The sequence below is a fragment of the Egretta garzetta genome, unplaced genomic scaffold (assembly GCF_000687185.1).
Source record: "Egretta garzetta isolate BGI_Z169 unplaced genomic scaffold, ASM68718v1 scaffold313, whole genome shotgun sequence".
Lineage (NCBI taxonomy): Eukaryota > Metazoa > Chordata > Aves > Pelecaniformes > Ardeidae > Egretta > Egretta garzetta.
In genome coordinates, this window is record NW_009259063.1 from 1,614,804 (window position 1) to 1,642,084 (window position 27,281).

At 41.6% G+C, this 27,281-nt stretch overlaps 1 protein-coding gene across 1 annotated transcript in view; it reads left to right on the forward strand.

Moving 5' to 3' along the window:
- Window positions 1-27,281, forward strand: part of RBMS3 (RNA binding motif single stranded interacting protein 3) — a 348,682-nt gene that overhangs the window by 70,255 nt on the left and 251,146 nt on the right. Inside the window, exon 3 of the mRNA XM_035890699.1 lies at window positions 21,993-22,084. Within this exon, the coding sequence (XP_035746592.1) occupies window positions 21,993-22,084 (92 nt within the window). The remainder of the gene's footprint in view (window positions 1-21,992; window positions 22,085-27,281) is intronic.

The window sequence follows — 27,281 nt, forward strand, 5'->3', positions numbered from 1 at the left end:
CTGTCACCAATAATCAGAATCGTTTAGATCACCTCTGATTCACATACTATGTTTTTCTCTCTTTTTCTTTGAGGACATGTTTTTGAGGAATTAACATTTGGTTTGACTTGTTCTCTTTCTTGTGATGATATTCTCGCTTATCCAGGCTTTCAGATGAGCCTCCCTGGAAACTATTTGCAGCTGTAGCTGCTGCATTGCCTTTCATTTGTCATATAGACAAAATTGTGGTGTGTCAACAGCGACTTCCTGAAATCTGAACTAAGCCCAAGAACACTGAAGCCTGCTCTACAATTCAGCTTAGGTTTCTCTAGTGATACCAAATCTTCTGTTGGATCCTCCAGCCTTCTGCTGTTGCTTTTCCTGGCACTGTGAGGCGTCAGGTTTTCCTGAGTTTGGTTTATAGTTTTACTAATGAGAAAGTAGATTGCTTCTAATGTTAGTTCCTTTGATATCCTGGGGATGTGGTCTAATACATAGATACATTTCAAGTCATGCGGTCGGTACAGATGTGGGGAAACAGTGCTCTGCTGGTCAGCTTGGCCTTTTACTGAGTAGACAGTGGTTACCAGTGTCTGACTTGCCTGTTGTTCTCTACTGGGTCGTCAACATCCCTACCACTACACTGAAGTTTCTCATTCTAATTATTGGGAATTTGCCAGTAAAAAAATCATAGAATTAATCTTTGAGCTCATCATGATAGCCGTCTTTTAGTTAGTAACATTATATAATTGTCATTTTCACGTGTTTTGAAACCTACCTTGGAGCAATCAGTTGCTAATAAGTTCCTACAAGATGAGAAACCTTCTTTTAGAAGTCCTAATTAATGATGCTTCCTGTGAGTGGTAACCATCTTGTCTCTTCGAGTAAATTGTGTTTTTTCTTTTCGTTTTTCAGTGGCTTTCTGTCTGCTTCTCATTATTAACTGTTGCTTATTCCAGGAAGAGTAATTACTCCAGGATGAGATTCTGTTTGTTTACTCCTTTCGTAACCTTTTTTGGCTTTTGGTGATGCAGCCATGGTCCACATGTTCCAAAAATGTCTTTCAGAAGTTGTACATCCTCAGTGATTTTGTTACTTTTCAGCTTTCAACATGAGTCTATGCTTGCCAGTACAGATTCTGTTACTTTGGTATCTTCTGTGCCATGCATCCATCTTGGTGTGTCACTGGCCAGCGTAACTTTTCTTAGACAGCCAGAAAGGTCCTTTTTAATCAGAACCTACCCCTTAGCCCTGCGTAGTTCAGGTGTCATGAATAGGAGTGAAAGCCTAGTAGAGTCTTACAATCTTTCTGCAACGTCAAGGCACAAGCCCCAAGGAAGAGATTTATCGGAATGAAATACATATGATATGTGTGTACGTATATATGTATGTATATACCTAGCTGAAACAAACTCTAGGCAAATGTGGGCTTTAGAGATGAGTTAAATCAAAAGGATTTTTGGCCATGAGTACTCTAACATATCTGTATCTTTGGGAGGGGAAAAAACCTTTCCATTTTCTCGTGTTGAGAGGAGGTTTTTTTTACTGTGAGCCTGATTAACCAAAGCACCTAAATGCTGATTTTACTCTAAGCATGTGCTTAAGGACTTCTGCTTTTGGGAATCCTGGCTCTATGGAAAAAAGCTGATCAGACAGTATTTTGAGCCACAAGGAGCTTTCTGTGAAATAAGCTGACAACAGCTCCTTAACCAGTTGAAGACTGGAAGCACAAGCCTGCATAATCAGCAATGGTCCTGCTTTTATTACAATGAAACTGCTGCCAATAAGTGAGACTGGATATTAAATCTGCCAGCTGGCATCTTCCCTTCCCCTCTGAATTTTGATTATTTTTACAACAATAACTATAAAACTTTGTGTTACTGTAATGCTTTGTATCTGAAGAGCTTACAGCGCTTTACAAATGCTCAGTAACTGGTTAATTGGATTAGTTAGATTAGTTAGTCTAATTGCCAAAAGGTAAATATTCCCTGTATTATTCCCATTTTACAGAAGAAGAAATTGAGGCAGCAAGAGGTTAAGTTACAGGAAGGTCTGCAGAGTGTTTAGCATTGGTGTGTGTAGGGGATGAAAAGGATAAGCTCGACTGCTAAATAGAAAGGGAGCTAAAGTAAGGTAACGTTCCCTCTGTGGTGATCTAATACAATCAACGAGAGCTGTATCTTTCATTTCACCCTTTGGTTGTAGCCCCATGAGTTGGACAAACTAGTCCGACCTTTCTGAGAGGAAAGAATAACTCCCCCAAAGGGGAAGCTGAAGTAGAAACACTCAAGAGATTTTTTTAGCATTATTATTTTTGCTAGGAAGATGGATGTAGCTGGTAAAGTTGCAATGTGAGTGGAGCCAAAAGAAGAAAAAAAAAGTCCTACTTAGGCTGTGCAAGGAGTGAAAAAATTTGTGAGGGACTTGCTGCGCTAACCTGGGTCTGCACTGACCAGTTTCCCTGGGTCCTGCAGCTATATTGCTTCCAGCACCTAGGCTGGCTTGGTCGGAGCTCTTTCAGGGATCTCTGCACGTTTCTACCCTGTGAATATACACCGTCAGGCTCGGTTGTACTGAGGGCACTCCAGCAGCAAAACAGCAAACCTGGTGCCGGTTTCCCTGTCACCGTAATGCAGTTAGCTGTTATTGATCCCCTGCTAGGAAACAGGCTTTGCACATGTGAAGTTACTGGCATCGTCCTTTTCTCGATTTACTGCCCTTGCCTGGCACGGAGAGATTTGGAAATTTATGTGTGTTGTGTATGAAGCGGGTTATTGTATTTTAGATTAAAAACGGTGGAACTGCCCTTGAAAGGGTACAGCCTGGGGAAGTAACAATGAACATGGTCTTAAATTATATTAGTAAAAAAGAGATTAAGGAAAATGCTTTGATCTCCAATGGTAATGATGAACTTCATCAGATGTACCTGAAGTCTCTAATTCTTTCTTCTACTTTCTCTCAGTTAAGTAAAAGACCACCAATATCTACAATGCTTGGTTTTCTGCATTTTTATTTCAACAGGAATCTCACTGAGGGTGAATGAATGCTCATTAAATTGAGCCAGCTTGGTAGATACAAAGTTGTTTCCAGCACCTAGCTAACCGGTTGGGCATCAGCCGTAATCAGAGAACGATTACATCTGCATCTATGCAGTGCGTTGTTTGTTCCTTGGTACATCTTTATCAATGACGTTTGGATTTGAATGATAGTACGTAAGGATTACGCAAATTCAAGAAGGTACTTCAGGATTTAGTAGGGTGCTGAATACTAGCAGGGGTTATGTAGTCAATGTGGTAAAGTACACCAACTGAGAATTTGACCTATTTTTATTTAAAAGTTATTATGCATACATGTGGGGGTTATGTAGTCAATGTGGTAAAGTATACCAACTGAGAATTTGACCTTCTATTTTTATTTAAAAGTTATTATGCATACATGTAGTACTGTGCATGCTTGTATACTCCACCTACTTCCTAAGGGACAAAAGCTGAAGAAGAAAGGATTGATTGGTTTTAATTAATTCAGCTTCTTAAAATGTCCATAGTAGCACGTTGCTTTAAAATGATGTAAGGGAGCGGAAGAATTTGAGGCAAAACAGTTAATGCTTTCCAGCTAATACTCGCTTTTCCTGATATCAGTTTGTCTGCATGATCCAGCTGCAATGAATGGAATCAAGCAAGAGCTGTTTGCCTGAGTCTTTCCTATGTGCTAACAGGAGGAAGCAGTGGTGACAGTCATAGCCGTCAGCATCACTGGGAGAGAATAGGGAGGGGAGGGAAAGAAAGACTGAGAGCAAATGAGAACAATATTTGGCCCAAATTAGTTTTCCTGACCAAACACTTGGTATTTTTGTTCCAAGCGCCCCTGGCTCACAATGAAAATGAGCTAATCCCTATTAGGAAGTCTTTCTGGATTTTGACTGGGAAGTGTTTGGTGTTGAATGAACGAGCTTTGAGAGAAGCTTTTGTCCATGTTGTGTTCTCATTAGCAGTGTTCTCATTAGCAGAGCCTTGTGATAAAAATGGGTGCGTTGCCCTAGTTTTTATTTATTAGAACTAAAATCCAATCTGAAGTATCCCTGATTTTTTTTTTTTTTTTTTTCTTTCCATATCCACCTATGCCATGCCTTGCATGAGTGCCTCACTGCCCTGTCCCTTCCTCTGGACAATCCCAGCGTGAGAGTCTCGCCCTCCTTTCCTTTCCTTTCTTTTCCCTTTGGCACATGCCGGGAGCTGGCTCTTGCCCCACACTGTAAGCTTGATAAAGGCTGAATAGTGACACTTGCAGAGGGAAGTGTTCACCCTGCCCAGTTTTAGAAACAAATGCAAAAGTCTGAGTTTGAAAGCTGGTTTCTCTAGGCTCTGTATATAACCTGCAGAGAGAAGCTCCTTCAGAAGGTGGTTCAGAAAACGAATCTGGCTTTGGTGCTCTGAAATGTCCTCCCATGGACGAACTGCCCTCCATTTCGACAGACGTATGAGGAACCTGGGGTTCCCGCCCTCATAAATGAGTCAACATTACCTGAAGCTGGGCAGAACTGAAGTTTGGAAGCTGTGCTATCTTCAGCTGTGCCCTGCTGAACAAGCAACCATACTTTGAGAAGCAAAATAATAATGTTGTGATACATCTTCCTTGGATAAAGATTAGTTATTTTAAGTGTGTTCAAAAAGTTGCCAGGGCCCCAATTCCATCTTGTGTGTTTTCTTGCTGCCTGTGCCAGAAGCAAGTGCCTGTGAAGCAAGTTGCAGCAGGGAACCATTGGAGCAGGCAACCGAAGGCCGTGACACCAGCAGAGTATTGGCTTTCTCATGCTGCCCTAGAAATGAGCCGCAACCCTAAACTGCAAGCATCCATCAAGATAAGGCTTTGGTTTCATCGTTCTGTGCCCTTGGGCCCTTCAGCTGGGACCAGGCTGTCCTTGGTGTTGGGGGATGTTGATAGCAAAGCCCCTCCTGAGGCAGGTAGACTGAATCTTACAAAGCTGGTTAAAATGCTGGTGTGTTAAAAAGACAGCACTTCATAGGCTTGGTCTCACTTGGGACGTGGGGCTGGACTCTTTCATGAAAGAAATTTTCCATATAAGTACCTAGTACTTTCTGTTTCCGATGTATCTAGAAATCCTGGCATTTTCTCTGTCTCATTAGTAGGAAGACTAACGATATTTTGGCAAGTCTACTCTCAATTTTGTATAAAATCAGTAAGTACAGAAACATGTTGGACAAGAAAAATAATGGATGTAGTATACTAACTTTTTTTTTCCTAGCTGGAAAAAAAGCTTCAATTCCAAGCAAAGATTTGGCTTAGTTTTCACTTTATTTCTTCCTTAATTGGTTCCTTTGTTGCGCTATCATTTCAGAACAGCCCTTTCTGCTTACTTTTCACCCTTTTTCAAAGACCTCGTATTCTGTACTGGACTCCTAAGACATCTGTTGTCTCTGTAGTTTTCCTGTTTCTACTTTAGAAGCTGGTTTGGGGTTTTTTTGAGAACTACTGTTTCCATCTTAATAGCTGAAATGAGCAGACAAGGGAAATTGGGGGCTGGAGAGGCTAGAAAAACAGGCTAGGAAAGAGGAGATGATGGAAGAAAGCTACAGAAATCCATAAAATGCAGTAAAGGAAAGATCTGTTTGAAACATAACAGGAAGTATGGGAAAAACAGAAAGTGTGGAGAGAAAAAGCAAACAAACAGAAAAGGAAAAGAATTGTGTTGACAGAGCATGAGGTCTTCACTTTCTCCTTGCCTCCGTTGGTATGATTATGTATTTGCTGGATGCATACAGGGTTTTATGGAAGCATCTTCCCTGTTGTCATCCTGGGATAGAATGATTCCTTTGAAATGACTTACAGGAGTGGAAAAGGCATTAATCAGACCATCTTCCTAGACGATGCATGAGTCTTTCTCTTTTTGAGTCACCTGGAGGAGCAGGGAGAGGAGGAGCTGGACATTGAAGGATAGGAGTGATCATCTCAGGGCTGGAAAGAAAATGGACAAGGTTGGCTGAACAAAAGAAACAAAAAGAACAGCCTACTACAGAGCTTCCTAATAGCAATATATCTCTAAAAAGGGGAGAATATGGTTGTGTGTGATTTGCTAGAGGAGGTAGAAGAAGGTCAATTAAGAAATTAAAAAAAAGCTAGCAACTTTTAAAATTACTGTTTTCTACTTTATTTTATATATATAAAGTGAAAACTTAGATGGAACACCCAATTTTATTTGTGTGTGTTTGGATGGTATGATGGCCAGGAATTGTTTGTTTCAAGGGGGTCTGCTTTACCTCTTTGTTCCACTATGGGAACAAGTCTCTCACACTGTTTGTGTCTCAAGAGCCATGCCAGAAGTCTGCAGTTCTTGTCTTCCTGCTCAGAACCGTTTTGCTTGGCCGTCAGCATAAAAGCTCTAGGGAGGCACTGTCTATTAAGGCTAATTCTGTTTCAGTCTTATCCAATGCTTTTTGTCTTTTGTGTGGCTCTCTTGCACTGTGTAGTTTGGCTGTAGTTATAATCCATGTGCCTCTGGCTTATGAAATGTTGTGTTGGTTAAGTTGCTTTCCAGTGGCCATGTTCCATACGTTCTTTCTCAGCAGCTCACAAAGTTTAAGTGTATGTACCAATCTAATCTGACCTCCTGCACAGAACCGGCTACAGGATTTTGTTTGGCTATCCCTGAGCAACCCCAGTAAATCCAGATTGCCTCTGAGCATGGCTGGTACTGACTGAGAAGCGTGGCAGCTGGGAACAGTGGAGATCTCAAAGCAGGTTTTGCAGGAACTGGGGTTTTCAAAAGCTCCTGAGCACCTAGGAACACACAGCACAGTGTTGTACTGAGTAGACTTCTCCAAGCTAGGACTGAATCCAGTGGCACGGTGGTGCTCTGCTAGGTCTTTTTATAGTTGATGAGAAACAGGCGTAAATGTCCTGGAAGGACCATACTGTTAATGCACTGCTCTGTGCCATGTAGGTGTACTGCCTTGTTCAGTGCTGGTGGGGAGGTCTCTAATGGATGCTGGTATGGATGTGCCTGTTGCGTTTCAGGAGCAGAAAATCCCATTGACTTCCAGTGGCACTTCTAGAAGTGCTACTGATTTATTGGAGTGTTTCTGATAATCCTCCTCTAATTGGCTTCTTTTGTGGTCCACACGGGTTGTTGCTGTTGCCACCGCTGCAGAATGGTGATTTGTGTTATGGGAAGTCCTGGAGATCCTGCAGAAAACCAAAGCTCTGTGGTTCTGCACACTCTCCATACATGTAGTAAAAAACAGGCCTTGCCCTAAGGTCTTACTGCAACAGGCACTTTTTTTGTGATGTTCTGCAGAGAAACAGCATATATTGGGGGAATTATTTTATTCAAATTCTTAAGAGGATACAGTGATGAAGAGTTTCGGTGCTACACGCAGTATCTGGGATGATATCCAAAAAGCCCAGATGTTTAGTCTTCAGTGGCTTCATTTTAAGCTATTAAATGTGGAGTTTATTTTTTGGTTGGAAGCTGACTTTTTCTCAATTTTCCTAGTGTACACTGAAATGTTGACTTTCCTGAGGGAAGCTTGATTCTGTTGGTTAGCCCATTAAACAAGTGCAATACACTTGTGCCACATGTATGCATTAGCATTGGAATCACATGATTTGCTGGGGATTTTTTTTTTAAAGGGTTTTCATTTTCATCATCTGGGACAAAAATGCCTTGGTGCAATAAGTGCAAATTTCCTCAGTGACAAAATGCCTGATAGGAAGGTGCCAAGTTAGATGTGGTTGCAATGTAGACTAAAGGAGGGAAAGACTGCCTTGTACTGTAGCTTGTCTCCCATCATGTCATACCATCACGTTTTGCATGAGGTTCTTCATCTGCCATATCTGCTTGTTTCTAGATAAAGGCAAAGAGAGGCTACTTCTTTTTCATGGGCAATGTTTGTCTCAGCCATCCATGGAGGAGAAAAAAAACAATAAAATGAGAGAACAGGATGGTATGGTTTCTAGAAGGCTAGAAGGTTTCTTCCTCCCAAATGTCTCCTGTGCCTGTTGCTGGAACCTCATATTGTCTTTAATGCAGGAGAGTGCCCTAGGGAGGGTGAGGCTGTTGCTCCCCTTGACTAAGTATCAGAGTGGCAATCCCCATTTCCTTCAAGGGCTCTAAGCCTGCTATATGAGGGACTCTGCACCTCTGGGGAATGATTACTTGAATTAGACACCTGCTGCCCTGTGGGGTAAAAACACAAGGGCCATTTTTTCCTTTCCCAGCCAGATACAGTGACCAGATCCATGTCCCCCTCATCCCCACCCTTCAGCAGTGAAAAATATACCTCCTCTCAGGGTCATCTAACACAATATCATCTCTGTGTAATAGAAATAACCAGCAAATGATCTTCTGATGGGATTATATACAGAAATACATGGATATGCCATCTCCTGATTCATGTACCACCTGCCTGATGGAAGCTCTGGAAGAAAGAGCCTCAGGTCTGCCCCAGAAATGCAAAATAGTGACTAGGAAGGTGTAACGGTAGCGTAGCAAGCTGCTGCCAAGGCTGCCATCTCTACATAATGGAAATGAGATGGGTTGCCTTTTGTGGACACCCTTTTGGTTGTGAGCCCTGAGTAACTTTGTGTTTCCCTTGATTTTTTCAGCCAACTGGTAGCTCATCATGTTCCTCTCCACATGCCTCACTTCTTCCAGGGTCTGCTGGGGGTATGGGGAGTTGCTTTCCTTTGCGTTTGGTCACAAAAAGGATTTTGAGAGCATCAGGCTCAGGGATAAAACAAGCAGCCTGCAAATTTTGTAGTAAAATATTATTTAAGAAAGCACAACCATGCGTGTTGGGTATTCGTCTGGCTAATTCTTGCTGTTGACAGGAAGCAGACATTCAGTCTCAAAACATTTACACATCCCCGCATTGACAACACCAACATGTATTTGGCATCTGCGTAAGAGATACGCTGCTGTCCCTTTGACTATTAGCTGTCTTGTCTGCTGTAACGAACGTAGGCCTGACCAAGACTGACCAAGAACCTACACACACCAGTATGTGAGATTCAATACCATTTTTTGAAAGACTGCAAATAATTTTAGATTGCTGGTTCTTTATTTCTTTGATATGGTGTATGAGGATGCTGCTAGGCATTTAAAATGTCTTTTTCTCTTTGTATGCATTCTGGCTTCCTAGACAAAATATGTTTGCTGGGTTTGTGTGTCCTGGCAAAACTTCCCGCTTTCTCTTTCATTTTGGTTTATTTGATGTACTAAGCTGATAAAGAACCCCTCTCTGCAAACAAACTCAGATCTGACTACAGACTTGGGCATCTCTCAGTCATTTTCTGTATAATTTCATAAAAGTTCTGGGATTTTAAAAAATAAAATATCTCATAAATAAGAGAGTATGATTATATGTGAATTGTCCTCACTTTAATTTTTAAGAAGAATATTTTAGCACATAAATTCCCTCTCCCTCCCATTTATCTTCTGTAATTAAGCATTGAAATGCATACCTTTAAACTGGCTTCATGGGGTCAAAGTTGTTCTCCATTGTATATCTGGCCTTTCACTGGTAATATATGTCAATGAGTTTGCTCTTTAGTTAAACCATTAAGGTTCTCCAGAGATCCTAACCAAAATGTTTTTACATCCAGAAGGTGCCTGAACATTTAGGAAGAGCTACTGAGTATAGTCATTACCAATGTAGCTTCTTGCTGATATTATGACGATCTGGATGCGGGCTTGGACATGTCAGTCAGCATCATTGGCAACACCCACCTACCTCTCTCTTTTTAAGGCATATACCAGATTTCCCATCTCATCTTTAGTGATATTGCTACCAAAATTCCCTCAACACCTGCTTGTTACACAACATTGGGAAGCATTAGGCAATTACACAGAAAGGTAATTAGATGATCCTGAAGACAGGATTATGAGAAATAGGGAACAAATCCAGTGGTAAAAGTATCTACTTAGGAAGTAATAGGAAAAGCTCTGCATGGGAAGTTGGAAGCTTATCTATAGCAAATAAAGGAAAAGGATGACAGAAGTATTAGGTGATCTTGTAAGTATCCAAACCAAAAATGGGCACAGCTCTGAAGGTAACAAAAATGGTACAAGGATGTATCGGGTGAGATCTTTCCAGTGGGTAAAGGGTAATATTAGAGAAATTGTGTGAGTCACTGGTGTGACCCCATGTGGCCATCTAGTGTGGGGTTATAGTCATCCACTGTTTCAAAAAGACTCTGGATGCCTCTTCCAGTCCCAAATTTGTGCCTTCTCTCTCTACAAGCTGTGGAAGGCTTGTTGTAGACATGAATTTCAGTGTGCAAGAAGCTTCTTAAATGTTGGCATTTGTGCACAGGGGGTTGTCCTTCTGCTCGTTTGGCCTCCTGATGCCTCACAGTTGTCATCCAGGCGGCTTCAGTATGGTCTCCAGGTAGCATCCTTCATCATGCCGTTGTGTGTGACTGCCATGTCACCAACAGGTGATTTCAAATGCAAGCTGACAGTCAAAATAACACTAAATAGCTACCTTAAATCACAGAAAGAAAAAAAAAGGTGTTCGCTTAAGATTAAAACATTATATTACTCGATTCTTTTTCATATATTTGAAGTATGTGATTTGTAATGATAGGAAAACTACAGGTTCAGAAATTCAGATTAGATGAAAAGCTACCATTTCCACCAGTTTATCTGCATCTTCCACTTACCTAGATTGTAGAACTATCTCGAATCTGAAAATTGATTGGGCATCTTGAAAAGAGATTTTATGGTGTGATTTCTTCTCCATTCTTTTTTTTTTTTTTTTTTTTTTTTTTTTTTGGTAGCTTTTGTATTTTCTGCTTTATATTACAGCTATAAATTGTTTAGGTATTCCTAAACACCGTGCTCTGAGCAATGTGCCAGATGGTGCTTTGCTGTGAGGAAAGGGTTTTTTTCCCCTTTCTGAGCCTCGAAAATTAATAGCCATTTCTGGAGTACCATAATAATAGCATTTTTGAACTTCAGGCTACAGATAAATGTGGTAGATATATGACAAGAGGCTCAGACAGTGCAGCTGGTATTTAACCACAAAAGGATCTATTGCAAAAGAAAAAGAACACCCTATAAACAGTGATGGGCAATATAGCTATAACACTATAGGGATACTTAAATTCTGATTGTCTGAAATACTGTAGAAGATCAAAATCATTGGGCACTGAATCTACACAGTGTCTTTAACATGGGTTTTATTCTGACCTGTGTGTTGTGTCTTGTCCTCCTCTGTGCTGCCCATCCCTGCTGTGCTTCCCTTCCATAGCATGGGTGTAATGTTGGTTGTGACCACCAACCGTTTCTGGAAAGCATATTACCCTCTTCCTCAAAAGGCCATTGGTATTTTAGCATTATGGTGATGGTGGTATCAGGATCCTTTTCTTAGTACCAGACTCATGAAATATTCAGAGGTATTGCTCATCTCTGCCTAAAGCTCCAAGACATCATGAGTGTTGATGGGTTGGAATAGGAGCTCATTGCATGTTATCCAAAATGTTTATCATAGCAAAGGTTGACATGCCAGAATTGGCCAACTGGCATGAAAAAAACATTTCACTTCTCGGGAAAGTGCTATCACTTTGCTGCCTTTTAGAAACTATAGTTGTTTTCTGAATTACAAGTGGTTTGTGTAAAGAACATAAATTGCTGTGCTCTTTATCACTGCTTACTGTATGACAAATATACAGTCCAATTTTTCAAGTGTGGTGTCTTGAAAATGAATGTGTATTTGAAATGAAAACCATTTTAGTACTTGAGCATCCTCCCTCTGGAACAGGCTGGATAATAACATGTTCATCACCTTGGGTTATTTTAATATTTCCTGAAGCCTGCACAAGATGCTTTCTATTTTCTTGTCAAAACATACTGAAATGAAAATTATTTTTAATAAAGTACAGTAATCACAGTGTGATCACCAAGTGCATCTTCTCTTGTCAGATTGTTTCTTCCTACTCGCGAGTATTCGCAGTTACTTAATGTTATGATTGCTGAGCAATCCAGCGTTGAGAGGAAGAGAACGGAATATTTCATTGCTGACAAAGAGCACTGGGTGATACAGAACATCCTCCTTTGCCTCCTAGAATAGCATCATTGCTTAAACCTAATGCTGGAAGAGTTGATTGCTGAAGGACTTAATTTTTTTCCCCCCCCAGTATTTTGTTGCTGTCTTCTATAGGCACTGTGCACTGAAAGCTCCCATTGATGACTGTTCTTTCCATACTCTTCTGTCCGTAAATGCCTGCTGGAGTGCCGTGCCAGGTACCATGCCTGCACAGTGCTTAGCATGACAATAGTAACGTTCGTTTCTAACTAGTCCATGGGAGTGCTGGAGTTAGTCTTGTAGCCTCTTAGGTTATGTGCTCTTTTGGTGAGCAGCTGGTGGATAACTTGCTTAGCTTCAGGTAAACTGAGGTCCAGTATTTAGAAGAGAAATTTGCTTGTCTACACAGGCACTGGGAGATTTCGGAGATAATGGCTGAATGATTTTTTTTTTTTATTTTTTTTTTTTTCTAAACTGTTTCTGTACACCAGGTTTTTTACTCAAGTCACTCAGCTCTAAAATAAGTGATGGACAAATCTCAAGAGATTTGGTTTCATATCTTACCCAAACATTATCCAAGCTAAGTAAAGCTCTGGAGTCTGCATAACTGAGCATGAAACCTCAGAAGAACAGACTTTCTCGTGAGAGTGTCAGTGTTTCCTGCCGGCTGGAAATACCAAGAAAATAGTCTTTCTTGTGGTATTTTGGAACTTCAGCATCTGGACGTTGCTGTGATTAGAGAGGAGAATGAATATGAAAAATAATTGTTTAAAAAGCAAACCCTTTCTCAATTTTGTGTGTGAGGTTCCCTACTAGTTTTTCAGTGAACGCATTAATTGATATCGTCAATCCGTATCTCAAAGTGGATCTTAACCTGAAGCTGCAAGTTCTGGCTATTTATTTTCTGGATATTGCAAAATATTATCGCTTGTGAGTCACCGAGTATTTCTTCAGTCAAGGGAAGAAACTGCTATTGTATCCTTCTCTCCCTTCTGTGTAAATATGTAACTAAGCACTGCTCTTGGAGCACTTGTTTTTTGGGAGAACATTCTGCTTTCTTCAATCACTGCTTCAAGTTGTGAAATTTAGCTCAGCTGCAGAGTCACGATGAATGTCTTATGCTAAACAAGTCTAGTAAAAATAATCTTAATGATTACATTCTATAGCTAACACGCCGATAAGAAACGTTGTGGTGCTAAATGATTGTAATATGGAATCATACGTTGGTTTATATGGAAAATGTAGATGCAAGCTATCCCTGTATTTAAAAATAGAATTAACCTTCAGTTTGGATTTTAACAGTCATCAATGGGACTTGCAGAGAGAGTAACTTCAAAAGTTAAAGATGGAAAAGTGTGTTTATCTCTTGTCCTTCTGCCACTGCAAGATTTACAATATGTTCTCCTCTTTATTCAGCCCATATTTAGTAACTCGAGCAATGAGTTTTCCATCATTCACTTTGCATGATTACTCCAAGTTCGCGCTGTTAGCAGAATACCAGGAAATATTTCTCAACTTCCCGCTCGGTTTATTTTCACCAACAGTTTCGTTCTTTGACAGGTCCTCACAAAGTCTGACCTCTCGCTGTTTATGCCGGTCATGTGCTGCAATTTGGTTGCCCATAGGTACTCACTCAACATCTACGTTCACTTCTAAGGCGCCAAACACTTGGCGTATTGTTAGGGGTAATCAAATAAAGTTCTGCCATTTGCACAATCTGGAGTCGTATGGCTAGATTTGTGCTCTTTCCAGAATTTTCTCCAGTTTGCCAACTGGTGGTTCTGAATTGCCAGGAATGCAGCGTAAATGTTGAGGAAGGGTAGTCAAGTGCCGTATCCTTTTTTTGATAGGTATATTTGCTAAATTTGTAGTGCTGACCCTTCTCCCCCTTGCCGTTGTTATTGCAACCATATTTCACAGAGAGCTTTTGTCCGTTTTGAGGTCTGCTTCTGCTCTGTCGTCGAGCATGTTTTTGGAAGGATTACCTTCCAGAAAAATACGCATACATATGCATATACATACAGTTATTTATTTATTGTGTGAGTACTTCTTTCCCACATACCAAAATTTTATAGGTTTCTTTGTACTGTTACCTTTAGTTATTGGAGATGGCAAAAATTTTTCAATTGACTAAACATTGTAAAACATAAGAAAAGATCATCACAAGTTCCATACTTCAGTTTTGCATGTAAGTATCATCATTAATTAGTTGTGCAATTAATAATAACATGCATTCATATGCACTCTGTTTAAATCAAAGTAATTGAATGTTCAAATTAAGAATGTGTTTGCGAACAGATGTCTAAAAATTGTTTGTTAGTTACCTATGGTGCTGTTTTCCTCCAGTTCTGTTGTTATAAAGGGGATTCAAATAATGCAAGAGGCAAAAGAAATCACTGCAGGAACATAATCAAAGTGACAGTTTTGTGCCGTATTTCCATATCAAGCTAAAGCGAACAACAACAAAAAAAAATCAGCTATATGTGCATACTTAACAATGTAGGTGTGTCTCTGGGGAGTGATCTGAAATGAAGGGACTATCCTTTCTTTCTCGCATTTAAGACTCTCCATTTCCAATTATTTTTCTAACTATATATTAGCTGTTTTAATTAAAAGGTGATGATTCACCACTTTCTCGACACTGAGAACACTTTTGTAAAGTAGGGGTTTAAAAATAGTAATATAGAATATTACTATTACTCTGAGCATTTGGAGCTGTAGGAATATTTTAGCACAATTTGAACAATGAAAGAAAAAGCTGTTTTCAGTAACTTTGTGTTCAAGGGTGATTCAACCTCTTTGCTTGCTAACTCTAATTTTCCAAGGCTTATAAGACTTTAATTTGATTCTTTATCTGAGCATAAAACAATGTCTGAATATTGCATAGTAAATCACTGGATAATCACTTTTTTTTGTGGGCTACCTGGTTGTCAGAATGAATACTGCCTTTTAAGAGACACTCTAAATAAAGTGCTGGGCAAAAGTGAATGTTACAACTAAAATTGACTTAGGTTCTCGTGAAATCCAAGTGGTTTCATTTAAGCGTGAAGGAGAAATGCCCACTGAATATTATATATTTCCTTAATTGTGTATATATCTTGGTGTTTGTGTAAAAACTTTGTGCTGGTGTCTTCAGATGTATACATCTATGTATACAGATATGTATGGTGGTGACCTCATAAAGTTTAAAAAAAGAATATTTATTATAAATGTATTTTATTTCAAGATTTCCCAATTCAACAAGTAGTTTTGACTGCTGCCTCTTCTGTAGGCTGGTATTTGTCTCCTTTGTCACAGCCCCTTTTGGGACTGATTTTAAATTTCCCAACTCAGAGCAAAGTTAACAAAAACACTAATGAAAAAAAGCAAGCACTGTCTTAAAATGACCATATCCTCCTTTTTGTCCAACCAGCCTTCGCCTCTTGAAGACCCAACATGAATGATAGGCTCAGTCTTGTCTGTTCTGGATTTCAGATTTGATATATTGAATTCTAGATGGCCAGAAACAAGGACTGGGAACTTCCTTACATTAAAAAGGTGTATCCCGGTGGGAAGCAGAGTTGCAAGTGGTCTGGTGTACCAGACCTAGAAAAGCAGTTTTAGGTATAACAGAACTGTTGTCATTACACATAAGCAAACTGAGGTTTTTCTTTAAAAATGTCTCCACAATTATGTAATTTTATGCAAAATTTACACAAATTTTATGTTGCCAAAAAAAGTCTACCTGCCAAAGTCAAAGGTAGGAGAACGGCAGAGCTGGAGGTCCCTCTTTTGCTGTAGCTTCCCTCAAACTTGCGTGTCAGCCGCCGAGCGCAGAGGGACCTGCGGGAGTGAAGGTTGCGTGGGGCAGCCGTCAGTCAGCCTTTCCTGTCTGTCAGGCTGGGTGTGTTCTCCTCTCGATACGGGGATGTTAGCTTACAGAAACAAAGCGTTGAAACTTTTGTTGAAGTGAGTTTGTTGGAACCATCAGTGGAACCAGAAGAGCTCTCCAGTACGTATGAGCTCCCCACCAGTATATTTAGTTGGTTGTTTTGGTTTGGTTTGTTTTTTTTTTTATGATAACAAGATTAGTTACCCCAGCACATTAGTTGAATTAACATGCAGACTCCATGCCAGTCTCCTGACTGGGTGGTGTTCTGTCCCATCCCTGTGTGTGCATGTGTGTGCTGGGGGAGTTGCAAAATGCGCAGTACTAGTTGACTCGAATTCAAGTGATTTAAAGCAGCACCTGGTCAGGGGTCAGACGTGATGTTTGGCCTTGTGGTAGGGTGAAGCTGAGAGTTCACTGGCCCCAGCTTATCCTCCCTTGTTCATCAGGGCTTCTCCTTTCTCTGCCCCCGCCAGAGGTTGCTGCCTTTGCAGAGCTCCAGCTCAGCAGCACACCAAGGCGCTCCACTCCTCGCTTCTGGGAAAGAACGTTTCTGCTGTTTGTTTTTTCCATTCTTTTCTTTTCTTTTCTTTTCACCTGGGTCATGAAGACAGAGGTGGGATGGTTGGGGAGCCGTGGCTGGCTGTGCGGTTGCCCTTTCACACCCCTCGGTGGTCACAGGGCTGTGGGCTGTGGTTCAGGGGGCAGTACCGGCAGAAGGGAGGGAGCGGCCGCGAGGACCTGAGGGCATGCGGTCAGGGCAGGAAGACAGCCAGAGCCTGGTTGGCACGGGGGCAGATGAGTTCAGCAGCCATGACAGCTCCTTTTCTGATGGCGCCAGCAATGACGTCTGCCGACGGAGAGTCTTCCATGCGAAAAAGCGCGGTGCTGTGTTAGCTGTAAGAACTAACCAGGGGACCAAACTTCCAGGATACCCTGAAACCTCTGTTCCCATTCGCTTCCAGTACCTAATGCCGCTGTCAGCAGCGGCAGAGAAGCTGCCTCAATGCTCCAGAAAGGCAGCCAGGCCCTCGCTCCCACCACGCCGCACATGGAGCTCCCCGGAGGCGGACTGTGAAGCCCAGGTGCGCCAGTGAGAGCTTGCCTTTGCTCTGTGCCACCGCTCCAGCACTTTGCGATAATTGTGGGAACCGCAAGTGGCAGGCAATCCCTTAAATTATTTGGCATTACCCTTAAGTACCCGATCAGTCAGGGCAATTCAGAGTTTGATGTCTAAGAGCTCTACACACCTGCAATTACTTAAATCCACAAAATTGCACCCATAGGTATTTGCAGGCACAAAAATGTTGGCATAAAATTAGAGGCCATTTCCTAAAACCTGTGCCTAAATTTTGATGATATACTATATGAGGGGTTGTTATTTTGAAATGGATTTGCGGAAAGCAATTGAAAATCTCCAGGCATCCCATCTGTGTTTAAAGTAACAACAATAACAAAACTTTAAATTAGCATAGGAGATTTAAGACATTTCAGGAAAACATTGATTAAATCTGCCAATGAAATGAATGTGTTTGGCGAGTGACCTAATTAGTGTATACTTGGTTCTTTTTCACTGCACTGCTTACCACTAATTGCTGTTCTGCTGGTCTTCTCCTGACAAGTAAGAAAAAACAAGGATGAGGGATTTGTTGAGGAAATAGTGACATTCAGTTTTAATTCATTTGAACCTGCTGCCAAGCTTAATTATGGAACTGAGAAACTGAGACCGGGAGGCCCCCAGCCGTTTAGGTTATAGGAGTCGGAGATGTTTAGTGTCTGCCAGTGTATTTGGGTAGTAGCACTTATTGCAGCTAGCTGTAAACTTGCGCTTGCTGATGCTTTAGCTGTTTTCTTTCCCCCACAGGTACAAAACCACTGGGTTTATTCCTTAAATTTAATTATTTCGCTCTAATGGCGTCAGGCCAAAACAAAATTGCAGCCATTTTATTTCTTAGAGGAAAGGTTTAGCAATTAATCTAGGTAGCCTTGTCTTGGGGTTTGTCTGTGTGTGTGTTTGCATGTACAAACTGGTGACATGTCATCCTACAAAAAACCTTGGGATCCTGGAATACTTGTTGTAGCATTGGAGTGCCAAAGTCACCCTCAGTGTAAGTGCACTTGAGCTGAGGGGCTCGCGTTAGTGATAAATTCAAGTCCCATGTCTCAAAGCAGCAGGGGATAACGCAGCTTTCCCTGTTTGCATTTGGAGCTCTTAAAGGAAAAGGGCAGGATGCTTCATGAAAAAAAAGGGGAAATAGTTTTGGTTTTGGTTTCCTGTGGTGGTGATGGATTCTTGTGAGCAGAGTCTGAAGGTCCCGGTTTAGAATCCGAGTGCGTTTTTCATGATGTTCTGCAGAAAAACTGGGAGGGGGGGAAGCAAAAAAAAAGCTGTGGAATTTGAGGCTAGCAGAGGGTGGGGCTGGTGGGGCTTACACTTGTTTTTAAAAGAGAAAAAGAAATGTAGACGTTTTCTTAGAACAGCAGCGTCCGATTGGCAGAGCCTGGTCTGAATCCTTCACGGTGGATGCTTCCAGCCAGCCTGCTGCCTTTTCCCAGGAGGAGCCAGGGAATAGGCACCCACCCAAGCAGGGATGGGTGCCCGAGCAGCTGAACCTGCCCGAGCTGTCCCTACCAGGGGAGCCGCAGCAGCCCAGCGGGGCCGGAGGGGAGCACAGCCTACGCCCGCTCCAGCCACAGCCTGGCCAGGAGGGAAGGGCTCTCAGCACAGGGAGTTTCAGGGTTCATTTATGCCACAGGGAGAGCTGGAGGGGATGTTTCAAGACCCAGCTTTAGCTTCTGTGGGGACTAAACTTGACCTACCCTGTAAAGTATATAAAACAAAACAAAAAAACCCCAAACAAGCAAACCCCCCCAAAAACCAAATAAAAAAGCAAGCGCTACTTTGTCAGTGCCCGAGACCAAAAAAATGAAGTGAGATTATAAACAAATGAAATATGTTAGTGTAGGTCACCAGCATAGGCTATAAACATCTACATGGAAGAACGTAAACTGTACAAAAAGGCAGCATGCCTGGTTTTCTGTTATATAGCATTGCAGGGTTCCTGTAAGGATACTTGAATGCTGAAACAGCCTGGGAACTTGGCTTCCCTTGCGGCAGATTGATGTTCTTTGGACGGATTTTCAGCCATGGAGTGATTTTGTCCTGATGTTCTGTGTGTGGTGGAGAGATGTGTCGGGAGGGGGGAGGGCCAAAAAAAGATACTTGGAATGAAAATGAACTTGAGGGAAGGAAAAAGAGCAGCTTTGCAGTGAGGCTGGGAGTAGTAATACTAGAATGCATAACGGGCAGCTACAGATGCAAGGCTTTTTTGTCTCGAGACTCTCACTGGATCTCTGATACGGTTATATAGCCCCTTGTGCCCATTGAATAAATGTTTAGAAGATATTCATGGGATATTATGAATGGATGTTGATCTTCAATAATTTACTATGTTAGATATACCTGACCTCTGTGCTACAACAGCGGAATATTCTTACATGTTCCGGTTTATATTTACAAGCAATACTAACTTAGATGTGAATACTTATCGTGCTGTCTAGAAAGTCATACTAAAAATCATTTCCCTTCTATTACTGCATACACGAATCCTGCACTGTACACTGACGATAAATACAAAAATCTGTTCTCCTTTTTTAATGCCAATGTTAAAACTTATTTTTGCACTTTCACCTCCTAGTTTTTGGGCATGAACATGGTGAGAAATAAAAAGAAATTTAGTCTCCTGAGAAGAGCACCTTGCTATCCTAAAAAATAGTTTTCTGTGTGTTTGAGCCAAGCCATCCCATGACTTCCCAAGGCATTTCAGGTTTCCCACTTGGCAGCTCTGGCTTCTCATCAGGATGTCTCATCTAGCAAGATGGAAGCTGCATCTAATTGTATCTCTTCCTTCCTCCCAGAAGCTGCTCTCCCAAAGCGCAAAGGCATTGGAGAAATCCAGGGAGGAATCTTGCTCTCTTGTAGCATGTTTTTTGGTTCAGAGCAGCATCAGCTTCACTGACTTCTGCAGTGAAGAGAGCGCTTGGGTAACACTGCAAAGCAAAATGTGATGTAGAACAAGCTGCTTTAAAAATGGCATGCTCAGTAGCAATAAAAAGGGAAAATCAAATAGTGGAATCTGAGCAGGTAAAGCATCCCCCCACCTCCCCAAGTTGACCAAACTCCAGTGCACTTCTTCATGGTGGTGCTTATTAGATCTGCTGTCCCAGTGTACAGTTGTTCTAGGCTTTCCCTCAGTTTGAAGTAATGCCCTACCAAAAAATTCACCCCAAACCAACAAAACCCAAAAAAAAACTGGGGGAAGAAAAGAACAGAAAGGCTCAGGTCTTGACTTTGTTATCAAAATAGTGCTTTTTGTACTCTTTAAGTCAGTCAGCACTTCAATTTTGGCTGCTTCTTTTTTCTTGTTTCTTTTTCATTTTCTTAAAACTTTGCGACTGAGATTTAAGCCAAGAAAAAAAGTCCACGTGCACAAAATTCTTTCATTATTGGACTAACCCCTGCATCAAGTAGTGCATATACCAAAAGAATAATAAAGAGATGTTTATAACTCGGGGGGCAAGGTGATCACAAGCTCTAATACCTAGATTTGGTGCAGAGAGGAAGGCATAAGGCCTCCCAGTGAGCAGGAAAAAAGGCTGGCAAAAGAAATAAATAAAAATGGATACGGCAGGAAAGCAAATATGTGGTTGCCTCCTGTATGATGAGTATTGACCTAGTAAATGGAGATGTCTGCAAAGGAGCTGCTATGCTGTAAATATGCTTGTGCTAATATTATTAAAGCTTTCAGGCGGTTTAGTTTCGTCCGTACGGCTTCCCGGGGAGATGCCAAAGAGGTGGCCCCTGGCCACAGCTTGTCCGAGCAGCACATGCCTACCTGCCCTGTAATTGCTTAATAAGATGTAGGCTGGGGTTTGCGTGGGTGGATTCTGAAATATATGCAGCTGCCTCAGTAGGTGCTTGGTGAGACTTTTGAATCTTCATAACTGTTGAAATGTTCATGAGCAAGACATTTGAATGCTGTTGGAGATCAGAGATTAGCTCAGTGCTCAGAAGTTGTGAAAAGTCCATTCCCTGTCCTCTTTGCCCTCCTTTGTATCATTAGGAAAATAAAAATACTTCCAGAGTTGTTGATATCCAGTAGGGGCTTAACAGCACTGGTCTTGCTTCACCACACCAGTCTTGCTGGTTAAAGAAAGAAAAAATGGAGAGGGAAGAAGAGAAGATAGGAAGTGACTGGCTGATTAATAAATTAAAGTAATGCAAATACTGGGAGTAGGAAAGCCACTTGAAAGCAGATGATTATCCCTTGCCAATCCCTAAGATCTAACCTCACTAAGCTGCTGTTCAGATGACACCCTGAAGCGGTTCCTGGTAGGGACCTGGCCCTTGTTCCAGCAGAGAGAGCAGTGAGATGAAAGGGATGTGGTCTACCCAGGCTGCGACTTTATTATCTTACCATCTTCTAGAGCTATCTGGCAGTCACTGGTAGAGCGCAGGTTGCAATTTCTCCCTTAATTGCTCCCACCTGCTGGAAGACGGTGCTCCCTGCCCCTACACAGATGGCCCCAGCCTGCCGCAGAGACCCACTGCCCTCCTCTTCTGAAGCTTAATCCTCATACGGGTTCAAGGGACAGGGAAAGGGTGTTGTTCTCTCACGAAACTAGCCATTGCAAGCTGTAGCTTTGTATCCCAGGGAGGACCATACTGCTGCCTCCTCTTATGGAAGAGATGGGGCAGGACTCCAGAGCACCAGAGACCCACGAGCGTGTGCCCTCCTGCCGCCAGGGGCCTTTTTATCTGTTAGGACAGGCAAAGAGCTGCCTTCTCTCCCCCTCTGCTGCATACCTTTCAGCACTTCAAAGCTTCAGGTCATTGCATTTCCTTAAACCCCACTAGGTTCAGGAGGAAAGGTGTGAGAAATAGAGGTACGATGGCTGGTGATGGTGGCAGTGCTACTGGAAGACTATGAGACAACATAAGAAAATGGAAAGGGTTTCCTTCTTTATAAAAATAAGATCTTGATCTGTGCACATACACATGGATAATAATGAAAATATCTATTTATCTGTTTATTTTTCAGGTTACGGTTTTGTAGATTTTGACAGTCCGGCAGCAGCACAGAAAGCAGTAGCATCTCTCAAAGCAAATGGCGTGCAGGCACAGATGGCAAAGGTAAGAGCAACCATGTCATTACAGGATTATCTGAGCTGTTGGGTTAAATTTCCAAGAGTTTGTTTTGCTCCTGTTTTTCTTAAGGTTTTGGATTGCTTATTCCAATGTTTTTTTCATCCTTTGGCTCCAGCGCCTTATTCATCCTGTGGTTTGTGTGTTCTTGAGAGCTGCACCTCATGCAATGGGCTCTGCTCTGATTCTCTCTGCCCCTCTCTCTGGAGAGGGTTGTGAGATGGAGAGGGCTGGAGTGGCAGCACAGTTGGAAATGCTTTTGTGCTGATTGCGATGTGAAAGAGTTGCCTTTTCTTCACCGCGGAGTTGTCTTCATTTGGTTCTTTTGCTCTTGGAATAGTTACTCTTTTCTGACATGCCTGGTGGGCTTCTCTGAAGGAGTGATTGACTGAACATAGGGGAAGTTTGTTTGATCTGCCTCCGTTTGGCTTCTCCTGTCTTTTTATTTTGAGGACGTAAATGGAAGTGTAGCAGGTTGCTGAAAGAACAGTTGCTGGAGGTTGTCTGGAGGTGACCGGTGCCTGTTGTTCAGCGAGGCTGCAGGAGCCCTGCTGTACAGCTGGTAGCAGGCGCAGTGAGCTCAGATACTCGGGTCCTGGAATTGTCCTTTGTCCCCAGGCAAAGGGGCTGGCGGGGAGACGGGGGTTATAGTAAGTGACTGTCATGTGCTCCGGCTGTTGCCTTTCTGAAGGCATAATCGTGTGTCTTTGGGCTCTAGACTGTGTCGACCAGCAAAAATAGCTGTTGCTTTGTACTTCAAAAATGCCTTGCCCCAAAATCACAGAAAGCCCTTAATATTGCCTCATTTAGTCTCCAGAAATGATGCCTGGAATCTCAAACAGTAAAAATAAACAGGTAATTACAAAATCAGTGGCAAATCAACTACTAAACAATCACCACATCTGAAGATTCCCATTTAAAGGAATGCTGGTGATTTAAAGCCTTGTTTTTCAACAATATCATACTAAAAACGTGCATTTTTTTTTATCAAAAAAAAAAAAAAAAATCCGTGGTGGTAAATGAGGTTCTTTTGTCTTCTACTGAATTACACTCACTGTGCCTTAAAATAACTGGATATCATCCGTGTATTTGTTTAACAGTGCCCCACAATGCAAGCTATGCTGGTTTATTGGCTCTTAGTTTTTATTGACATGTGGCAATAAAACACGCTTGCTTCAAATGGGTAAAAGATGGCAAGCTGAAGAATGTGAACACCTACTAAGGACTGTGCTATTTTATTTCTCAGACATACTGGGTCTCCTTGTTAAAATATAGATAATTTGACGCATTAGTCAAGCTGTGAAAAAGAAACCAAAGACAGAGGATATGTTTTGTCCTACTGGTTGATATCAAATAGCCCTTTCTGGGGAGGAGAAAATCTCTAACTACGTAAATCTGCAAAGTTGTAGATTTAAAATTAGAGATTTAAAGATAGGGTTGAAAGGTAAATAAGTTTGGCAGTCTCATGGTTCAGAACAATGAACAATTTCAGCACTTGCATGCATGGAAGTACCAAAACGGAAGTTGACTTCAAATACTGTGTTGGATTGCCAAGTATTTTGGGGGCTAAAAGCAAAGTCTGATGCTTTCAGAGTGGGAAGGGATGTACCAGCCACTGAGGTTTGTTTTCTGGGGGATCTGTGGCGGGAGCAGTTTTGTGCCCTGTATGATTTTGAGGCAGCTGGTGTGTACACATTTGTTTGCATAAGCCTGACTGTATTTTTCTTATTTAGCCATGGTGCCTGGAATCCCAGATAGGTCCTTTTTAGCGTGTTTGATAGTTCAAGATAAATATACAACTGACTTTTCCTATCTCTGAAAAAAATCAAAGTATTTAGAAAAACAGGGATTCAGACGAAATTGAGACGACTCTACACAAAGTACCTCACACTGCTGAGAAGGCAGGAGCCTGGGAAAGCGAATCTATCTGGAGAAACATGTTAATTCTTGCACATGTTGGAAGCCAAGTTGCATAACAGGACTGAAAGACAACGTTACCTGCCAGTGTCTGAATTAACAGTAAGGGCTCAGAAGAGGCTTGAAGAAAGAAGCAGCAGAAGAATTTAGCCTCCAATTCTGGAAGTTTATCCAGGGCAGTTTTGTTTCAAGAACTGCTTTAATTAGTGGTAAATGGTGGCTATCAAATGAAATCAAACAAAAAGAGTAAGTGAAAAAATGACCTAAACCTTTTGCATGCCATACCTTTAAAAAATACAGTCAGCGTCCTCTATCTTTTGTTCTGCATTGCAAAGCAGTGAAACTGCCCCGTGTAGAGGCCCAGGAGAAGACTGTAACCTGTGTTCAGGGGATGTCAAAAATCTCATTCCAGTAATGGATGCTTTTGAATAAAGGTGAAAGAGGCATCGGCCAGCTTTTGCTATGCGCTGGCCTTCTCTGGTAGTGAGAGAAAGTGTGCTGAAGTGTCGGTGTAGTCTGTGATGTTTTCCTGGAGAGAAGTCTTGCTCGGAAAGAGAAGTTCTTTCTCAGTTCTAACACAATATAATTTTTCTCATAGAAATCCAGGAATCTTCTTTGGAAAACAAAAAGCAGAACTAAACCCCCACCCGTGTTGGCTAGCAGAAGTATCTTGTGGATACTTGAGTAAAATATACTCATTTTATCGATGCTTAAATACAGCCACCTCCCTCATTTTTATAGCATTTGGACACCTTTTTGGCTGATTTTGGTTGAGAGTGCTGCCTCTGGAAGAAGGTTAAACTCTGGTGGATCGATGCTCCAACTCCCATCACTGTTGGAAAACTTGTTCTGTTGAGGCTTATACACCCTGAAATCCTACGCAGGGAAAAACATCATTAAACGTGTCTGAATCTCTCTTTTTGTTCTCTTGGATGCTGTTCAGCCTGGTGCAAAGCAAACAGGAGAGGATTCGGCTGAGGGATAGGAACAGCAGTATTATGCCTGCAGAGGTAGTGGTGGTCTCATGGGCCCCTGGATGGCTGCCCTCTTGGTGGGACAAGGACCCTCACAGTCTCCCACCCACCTGAGATCTGCGTGAGGCTCTTGTACATGCGTATGTTGTCACCTTGCCTCTTTAGCATTTCCCTCACACAGGTACCCGAAGCAGAAGTTTTCACTACTGCCACTGTCCTGCATCCAACTAAGTTTGTCTAAGTTGTCCATCATTTTCAAAAGTGCTTATTAACAGTTTCATTTATTGAGAAGAGTTAATGCTATGGAGCTGCTGAGTGATGGTTTCTCAGCTGGTCTGGCTTATTTTACTATGGGCCTGGCTTATTTTACTGTGTGCTTCCTGCTTGCCTTTGGAAATAACTCCGACGTGCAGATTTGTCTGGAGTGCCTGCATGTCCAGGCTTGTAGAGTCCAGGTGGTTTTTTTGTTTCTCTTTTCCTACTAAAACCAGCACAACTGATATGCCACTGGATAATCTCACAGGAATTATTGATTTGTTTGTCTCTTTGTGCTAGGGACTACACAAACACGACACAGAAAAGACAATACTTATGTGCATGGTTTATGTATCAGTTTGGGTTTCTCCATCTGCTCCTTTCCTGCATTGTCTAGAAAAATGTTAGAGACAGAACATGGAAAATTAATAAGGAGAATCTTAGTAATATGGGAGTTGGCTCAGACAAGTAGGCAAGGAAGCTAGTACACATGAAAAACATATCAATGTTCTAATAAAATCTGTAGCCACATCTATTCTTGGGATTTGCAATAGTCCTTCACCCAGAATTAAATATTTGTAAGAACACTTCTTGATCTGGTTTACATGTAAGCTTTTAATGATGCCAAGGAGTCTAAATCACCTGAAAGTCTGTTGTCTAACAAAATTTGAGTGTCTGACCTTGTGTCAACCTGAAGTTGGTGGACTGTGCAATCAGTTTATACCTTCATGGACATTTTGGGGTCCTCTCTACTGTCTTTTATTTCCAGTTCTAGTCTGATGTAAGATTGCGGAAAGTGGAAGTTCAGGCAAAGGTAGATTCTTGCAGAGAGTACATAATAGCTTCTTTAATAAGTAGCAGCCCATCAAGAGTGTTGAAACAAACACATTCACCAAGGAGATGTGTTCAATCCTGCTGTTATTCCAAGTGCACTTATAAGGATTAAAAAATGTATTTGATGATGCACGTTTTCCCTGGTTTTGGTGTTTTGTTTTGTTTTGTTTTTTTAATGTATAATGCATTTAAGACATCCTCAGCACCTGTGTGAGAAATGTGGACATTGAAAAAGTATTTAATGAGCATTGGCAGTTGTCTTAAGTCCAAGGACCGTTTCTCGACAACTCTTCTGCAGTAATTGCCATCCAGAGGCTACACTGACGGAGCTGGCTCTGAAAAAGGACTGCGCCAATAGGCTCTGATGTGTTTCGCTCGACAAGGGAATTACAGAATGTGATTTTGCTTCTTGTGTGATATTTTTTCTTCTCTCCATCATGCAGAAGCTTAAATACAAGGAGTCATCACCGTCTAGGTGAAACACAAAAGGGGGCTATTTCCCACAGAACAGAGCCAAGCAGAAGAGCTTCTGAAGAGGAACAGAGAGCTGGTTGCTCTAGAGTTAAATGGACAGTTTTTCTCCAAGGACCAAGGAAAAGGAAATCCCACAGAAGAATCTTATTTATTTTCCAGGCTTTTGCGTAGGTTTCAGGAATGGCTCTGGTATGAGTCAGCTGACCAAATAAGTCCACTCTGCCCGCTCATTTTCCAGCTTCGTTTTCTGTTCTTTTAAAATGACTTTTTTCTCTGTCATATACCAATACTCTAAAGGGCTGTTCCTTAAAATGGGAACTGCAGAAAATGGAAAGGCTCTCCAGTGAAAGCCCTTCTTCCTAATATTTTTTTAATCTAGATTTTTAATGGAAACTTCTAATTCTCTGTACTTTGTAGTTTAAAAGTTCATTAAGATATTTAATAAAAATTCCATCCTTAGAAAATGTGAAATATGGCCTATACACTGAATCCCACAAGTGGTTTCTTAATTGATGATTGAAATGTCTGCAAATTTTAGCTAACCAAAGTTCAGGATACTGGTTGTTTGCATTTTTGGACAACAAATATTTGTGGATAACAGCCTTTTTGACCGAGTTAACTTTCCTTCTAATACCAAAGCAGGATGCTAGGATTTTTAGAGTTCAATATTGAAATTATCAGGCTTCATTTTAATCCCATTCTTTAATTGACTAATATCTTCTCCCTCCCCC